The 7,654-nt window shown below is 36.2% G+C and overlaps 1 protein-coding gene across 2 annotated transcripts; it reads left to right on the top strand.

Annotated features, from left to right (window-relative positions):
- Positions 1-565: 565 nt before the first annotated feature.
- On the top strand, positions 566-7,654 carry LOC107421013 (cold shock protein 2). 2 transcript variants are annotated; one of them, XM_016030129.4, is made up of 2 exons: positions 566-1,695; positions 3,318-3,579. In XM_016030129.4, exon 1 carries the CDS (start codon positions 1,092-1,094, stop codon positions 1,686-1,688), a length of 597 nt encoding a protein of 198 aa, XP_015885615.3. In that variant the 5' UTR covers positions 566-1,091; the 3' UTR covers positions 1,689-1,695; positions 3,318-3,579. The 2 variants fall into 2 exon arrangements, with proteins under 2 accessions (XP_015885615.3, XP_060673756.1); XM_060817773.1 differs by lacking the exon at positions 3,318-3,579 and adding an exon at positions 5,100-7,654 and having other exon boundaries at positions 1,553-1,695.

Below are 7,654 nucleotides of genomic sequence, written 5' to 3'. Positions count from 1 at the left end.
AAAAAAAGGTTTCCACATTTAGCAAGCTGAAACAAGGAAGAAGATACCTGAGGATCGAGTACCATAATTATTTTCAACCTTGCTGACATCCTTTCGATGAGAAATAAAGTAAGAAAAGCAACTCATTCTCTGAAAACCCATTAAATAATTAAAAAAATTAAAATTAAAAACAAAATTTGTACAACCAAAAAACTAAAAATCCCATTCAAGTCGCTAACACAAGAAAAATTTGTACAACCAAAAAATGTCTCTTTAAACGCAAAAAATTGAGAGAGAGAGAAAGAGAGAGAGAAGGAGGTGGAGAGGGGAGATGTGTCTGAGAGTGAGCTACAGATTCAGCCGTGCAGTTTTGGAAGGAAAGTAGAAAAAAAAAATTGTATTGTTAAAGGGTATTTTAGTCCAAATACATAAAAAAGTGGTTATTTTTTATAAAAAATATTTTTTTTGCTATTTTTTAATTGTTAATTTAGAAGGTGATTACTTTTCAAAAAAACCCATAAAAAAAACTAGAGGAAGAAGGATAAATATCCTTAGCACTTTATTTTGGTGGATAATGGGTCAAATTCTTCTAATTTAAAAAGCCCAAACCCAGTCAAAATGATGGGCTAGTGAACAGAATTTGCAGCTAGACCAAGATTATTGAGGTTGGGCTTGAGAGTTGATCCAAAGACGCTTCACCAAAAATATGACGTGGCAGATGCTGGAGTAGGATTAAATGAGCAGCCATGTATGAACCATAGATTGCAACCAACAATCTAGCAACCACTTCCCAACCGTTGGATCAAAAGAAAAAAAGGAACAAACGGTCCCACCCAACTTAATCCGAAAACAGTTGCAAGTTACATACGCCAAGTCAAGCACCGAAGGAATTAAGAAGCACAAGAAGACTCTCTCTCCGTCTTCTCACTCACGGCTCAGTACCGCCACCATTACCGAACCTTCTAAAAAAAAGAAAAGAAAACACCATGACTCGAATCTCATAAACAAAAGCAACAAGACAAGCACAAACAAAATCCAATAGAACCTTCTTCAGGGGTTCGTTCTTCTGGATTCTTTTGGAACGTTCATCTTCCTTCTTCCTTCTTCTTTCAATGGCCGACACCAACAGCAACAGATCCACTGGCACAGTCAAATGGTTCAGTGCCCAAAAGGGGTTCGGCTTCATAGCCCCAGAAGACGGCGGAGAAGATCTCTTTGTCCACCAGACTTCGATCAGATCCGAAGGCTTCCGGACCCTATCTGAGGGTCAAGTCGTCGAGTTCGTCATCGATTACGGCGAGGATGGCCGTACCAAAGCCGTCGATGTGGCAAATCTAACCAGATCTCATCGTTCTGGGTTCGGTCGTGGTAGGGGGAATGGTGGTGTTGGTTCTGGGAGAGGTGGGAGGGGAAGAAGTGGTGGCGGCTATGGCGGATATGGCGGAGGATATAGTAGAGGAGGAGGAGGAGGAGGGAGGTTTGGTGATGGTGGTGGTGGTCGCGGAGGTTCCGAGTGCTACAATTGCGGCCGGCTGGGTCATTTGGCAAGGGATTGTTATCAAGGCGGTGGTGGTGGTGGCTACGGCGCCCGAGGAAGTGGTCGGAGTTACGGCGGTCGTGGTGGTGGGTATGGTGGTGGTGGTAGGGGATGTTATAATTGTGGAGCTGAAGGGCATTTAGCGAGGGATTGTCCGAATGATCAGAAATGAGATTGTGGTTTTTTCCAATCTCTGCTCTCTCTCTCTTTATTATAGCATGGCACATTGATGGGTTTTCTGTGCGATTGCAGCATTTTTTTTTTTTTTTAAGTGCATTTGGTGATTGCTTTTTTTTTTTTTTTTTAAATGAATTGAATGAAGAAAATTAGATGATATTCTTGTTCGGCAATAGTTTCTTCTTTTTCCTCGTTGGGCTTCTGGGTGATTTTCTTCGCAAGAAATTGATTTGTTTATGTGGGTAATTTTTTTTTTTTTTTTTTTTTCAATGTGCTAGGCTTAGTTACTTATTGTTTTTCTAATGTTTGCATGACTTAATAGATTTTTTTTTTTATTATTATTGTTATTATTTTTGTTCTTTTAACTTTCTTTCTTAATTCATTTGTATCCCTCATTTGTACACCTTGACATGTTGGTCAATATTGAATAGTGAAATCTAAATTTGTTCATCCACTTGGTCTGGTTTTGCTTAAGCTATTACATTTGGCATGCCTTATTTATTTTTCTTTTGATAATCAATTTCCTTTCTTGATGCTCTTTTAACTTTTAGAATTTGATTTAAATCCAAGAAGATTTCGTGTTTGGATATCTGTTACTGTGAATATTTACAATGTTGGTTGTATTTTTTTGAAAGAGACTTGAATCTGATAAGAAGTTTGACTTCTGAATTTTCTGGTTTAGCTGTGGATATAATTTTGTCTTTTCCAATCTTTATCTGGAACGCACAAATTGTTGTGGATGTTCTTTTTCTGATAGCCGCTTTACTTGTGTCATGAGGGAGATACGTGGGCCACTATAGAATTTGGAAAGTATTTGGATTTTCTTGGTTGGTTGAGCTAGCTCTAACGGGTGTTTTCACTACTTTTGTGGACATACAAAAATAGAGGACAAGTACACTAGTCCAATTTATCTTTTTCTCCCTATAATTAAAAAAAAAAAAAAATTCACAGAGAGCTTGAGATCTTATATTCCTTATCCTAAATGGTAATCTGTGAGAGGTTGGTATTCAATAGGTCAAGATGGCATTTTCCAATCAACCAGTTCCCTTAGGCTTGTAGGACTTGGTAGCAACTAGTGACTACTGTCTCAAAGTCTTTTTTATTTTCCAAACCTAATCTTGTTATATCCATCTTCTTCCCCTTATTCCATCTTCTCTCATGTAACTCATTAATTTTTTATAAATTAAATATGACGGTAAGACAAATATTTTTATCAACAGTTAAAAGAGTTAGAAGTAACGTGTGCAATGTGCAAAAATAGAGACTGGCCTGTTTTGCTTTCACATAGAAGAACAAGCATTCACTTGTTTGTCATCTTAGGAGTGCCTGTTAGTTCCTAAATTCAGTTATATATTAGGTACATAATTTTGATTTTATTAGAAGTTAATGACCAACTACATTTTACTTTTCGTGGATTCGAGGTTTGTCTGCCAACCGATGACTTTCTCTTTCACTTATGATCTTTACAGTTTACAAAAATACTGAAGTAAAGTCTAAAAATGACATTTAAGGACTCTTTTCATACTTGTGCAAGGGAAGCATAATCATTTTGATATTTTCCTATTTAAGTAGACGTGCAGTTGATGCCAAAACTTTTTAGATTCTTTATATCTTTCTGATGTAGGTGGATTAAATAATAATTCTAGAATTCTTATGATACTCTGCGGTTCACTTGAAGTCAATTATGCAGTTTTCATCCCTAGTGCGGCTCACTTGAAGTCAATTATGCTGTTTTCATCCCTAGTGACTGCTGTCTTTCTTATGGGGGTTTAGAAATATGTACTACCATAATTACAATTAATATTTTTTGATGTTATTACGGGTATATTACATCTGGACCTGCAGTTTGCATTAATTACACAATTTAATTCCTTATGTTTTGAAAATTACTATCAGCACCATAAAAGACTATGAATAATATTATTTGAGCAATGCTATAGGGATTAAATTTTTTTTTTTATCAAAATTTTGATAACCAATTATATGGCAGTTTTTTAATGGTGTTAAATTGATATTGCTTTATATATATGGATAGATAAACCATTTAAAAGTTGTTAAATCATGGATATCAAAATTTTGATAAAAAAATTTGATCGTTCGAAGATGATAATTTTTTGGGAACCTTAAGGAAGGTTGAAGATATATTTGAAACTAGAGGGATTAAATTGTATTGAGGTCAAACTTCGAAGAGATGGATGAAATTAACCCATTTGTTTAGGCCTGTTTTGAGTTTGTAACCCTCTGCTTTGATCGTTAAGCTTACATTAGTATTTAGTTCTATCCAGTGAGAGACGGGAAACTTTCTTTTACTTCTTCATCGGATTCTTCCCATGTTGAAGTGCAAAATCTATTCCTTAGGATATATTTATCATCATCCATACATTACCATTTTTATTTTGTTTGTTTAGAAAAATGCAATTACAAAAGGTTTCATTATGTTACATTAAGGAAAAAATAAATAATAATAATAATCTATTAGAGCTGACCAACTCTTCCTAATTACTAGCAATGGCCAACTTGTGGACATTTCTCTGAAACTTGATTGCAATATTTTTTGGGAATTTTTTTTTATTTTTTTATTTTTTTATTTTTTTTGGTTGAACTCGTAGATAATGGTAAAAGGTAAAAACTCTTCCTCACATTGTTCTGATGCGTACTTTTAGGAAAAGATCGGGTTTTTCCCAAAAATAGCCACCTTACAACTCCATTTTAGAAAAATAGCAATTTTTTTTTTAAAAAAAAAAAACTAGCCACTTGGGACAAAAATACCTTTGATAAAGTTGAAAATTACGCAAAAGGTTTTTTTTACACCCTTTCCTTTCTTCCTCTACACAGCCGTTCGTGGAGTTTCTCTAAACTCTTTGCATCTCATCGCCTCTCACTCTCATTTTTTTGTATTTTCTCATATCTCAAAATAAAATCAGGTAAAAATTTTATCTTTTTTCTTATTAGATGAAAGTAAGGAAATATGTGTTTTTTTTGTTTTTTCTCTTTCTCTTTTTTCTTGTAAGTTTTATTAGTTTAGGGTTTTTTAAGCTTTTTATTTGATATGGGTATGCAAGAAATTGATTTATGAGATGTTATATGTGATTTTAAAGATACTTAGGTGGCATATGGTTTGAAAATGGGAGAAATTTTGTGTAAAACTGAAAAATCGCGAAAAACAGTAAAAACAGAGGAAATTTGGCGAAAAAGATGAATTTCCGCCAATTTCCTCCAGTTTGTCAGTTTTCGCAAAATTTCCGCCAGTTTTCCGCCAATTTTCCGCCAGTAGGAAAAAGCTATATTTGGCCCAAAAAAAAAAACAGAATCAACTTTTTTAATACAGTTAATATGTTTGTTTAATATTATTCAAAATTTTATATATTTATTGATTTAGTTTAACGTTATTCATTTAATTTTGTAGTAAAATGGAAGATGATGACATTGTAATTGCGGTTTTATACAATGGAACATTGGTACAAAATGATAGTGGTGATTGGGAATATCGAAATGGTAAAAATGTAATGGTTTCCGTCGGCAAGAGATGCACAACATCAGAGTTAAAGGATGAGATTTTCAATTCTATTGAGATAGATCGAAATGAATATTTGCTAAAGCTAAAATGGATATATGGACGATGTACAGAAAAGTTGGATCCTACAGAAATACGATGTGATAGGGATGTGAAATGCTTTCTTCAAGAAGTGAGGAATGGAGGGATGACAATGATGCGGCCTCCATTGTATGTTGAGGTGATTTCAAAAGTTGAACATGTATGTAGAAATGTTCATCAAACAGCATTTGCTTCGGATAGTGAGAGTAATCTTCATTCTTTTTCTTGTCGTCCAATTGACGCTCGTCTACCACAAGCTTCCGGTACTGAACCTATTCAGGCTACATCTCAAGAAATTATGGTTCAAGAAACTCAGTTTAGAGATCAAGTTGATGTTCGTGGGGCCTGGACATCATTTAACATTCACGAAGGAGTTGATGTTGGAGGTGACTATGCTGAACGGTTTCCTAACGACGAGGAGTATGAGCAGTTGCATCATATTGATCATGATGAGAATTACAATGCAGCAGGGGATGATGTTGGTTATAATGATGTAGATTTTGATCATGAGTTACCGGACAATGATAATGATATGCATCCTGAAATGAACAATGAAGGAGTTGATGATGTTAGGGTTCATCGTGCTACAAGTGACCACATATCATCGAGCAACAGAAGTGGTTCTATGGCCATATTTTCGTCAAAGTTCACTGGCTGTGAGAGCATAGTAGTTGGACAATTATTTCGCAACAAACGTGACCTACAGAATAAACTGAGTATCTATTGCATGCGAGAAAATAAGGAGTTCAAGGTGACACAGTCAACTACACAACGGTATGAGGTTGTATGCTTGAAAAATACTTGTAAATGGCGACTACGTGCAACCACATTTAAAAATGGAGAAATATTTGTTGTGAGAATTTTTGATAATGTACACAGTTGCTCGTTAGATATCGTGCATCGAGAACACAAGCAAGCCAGTAGCCGTGTTATTGGGCAATGTATCAAATCTAAATATGAAGGTATTGCACGTGTTTACAAACCCAAAGAAATTCAACATGATTTTTTGCAGAAATATGGGGTGAATATAAGCTACAACAAAGCATGGAGAGGTAAAGAGTATGCACTTAACAGTGTTAGGGGATCTCCAGAGGAGAATTTTGCTAAGTTACCTGCCTACTGTTATGAGTTAGTGTCGAAGAACCCTGGGACTGTTACACGTATCAAAACAGACGATAATAACAATTTTGTATATTTTTTTATGGCGATTGGAGCAAGCATTAGGGGATTTAAATCCCACATAAGACCCGTATTGGCTGTTGATGCAACTACATTGAAAGGGAAATACAAAGGATACATGTATATTGCATCGGGCATGGATGGCAATAAGCAAATATATCCTTTGGCTTTCGGCATTGGAGATGGAGAGAACGAGCAAGCATATACATGGTTTTTCCAAAACCTGAAAGATGCCATCGGAGATTTTCCAGATTTGGTGTTTGTGAGTGATAGACACCCCGCTATTGAAAGGGCATTACGTAAAGTTTTTCCCAATGCATACCATGCGTTGTGCACGTACCATATAAGCAGAAATATTAAAGCAAATGGACATGTGAAAGATGAATCAATAATACAATGTTTCATGCTCGCAGCTAGTGCATATTTGGTTGAAGATTTTCAGTTTTATATGGGGCAAATTGAGGCAAAAAACAGTAGGGCTGCCCAGTACATTTGATCATGTGACCCTACAAGGTGGGCACGTTCTCTTTGTCCATGTAGAAGGTACACTATCATGACCACCAATATTGCAGAAAGCTTGAATGGCATTCTGCTAGATGCTAGAGAGATGCCAATAGTAGCATTAATAGAGCACATACGGAATTTACTGCAAATGTGGTTTTATGAGCGACGTACTGCAGGTGCAAAATTGACAAAGCCTGTGACTGACCATATGGAAGAGCAACTCAAACTACGAAATTTGGAATCCATCGGACTACATGTGAAAGCCATTAATATGCATGAATTTCTTGTGGAAGGTGTGAGTTTGAGGGGTACAGTTAATCTCCAATCAAAAACATGCTCATGCAAAGTCTTCGATCTTGATCAATATCCTTGTGATCATTGTATTGCCGCTTGCAGAGACCGAAAAATTGCTCCTTATGGCATGTGTTCTCATTACTACACCGCGGATGCATATCGTGCAGCTTATGCTGAGTCCATTTATCCTTTGTTAGATGAAAAACAGTGGCATGTCCCGGATGACGTGGCAAGTCGCATTGTTCTTCCACCAAGAAGGACACGTAGGCGAGCCGGTAGACCGAGGATGCAACGCATACCATCCGAAGGTGAAGATGTTATTGGACGTAGATGTAGCCGATGCGGTGGTGTTGGACATTATAGGCAGAGATGTACGAATCCATTGTCTT

The sequence above is a fragment of the Ziziphus jujuba genome, chromosome 5, assembly GCF_031755915.1.
Source record: "Ziziphus jujuba cultivar Dongzao chromosome 5, ASM3175591v1".
NCBI classification, from domain to species: domain Eukaryota; kingdom Viridiplantae; phylum Streptophyta; class Magnoliopsida; order Rosales; family Rhamnaceae; genus Ziziphus; species Ziziphus jujuba.
Note: the sequence above shows the minus strand (reverse complement) of the source record. Positions and strands in the feature narration are given on the sequence as shown.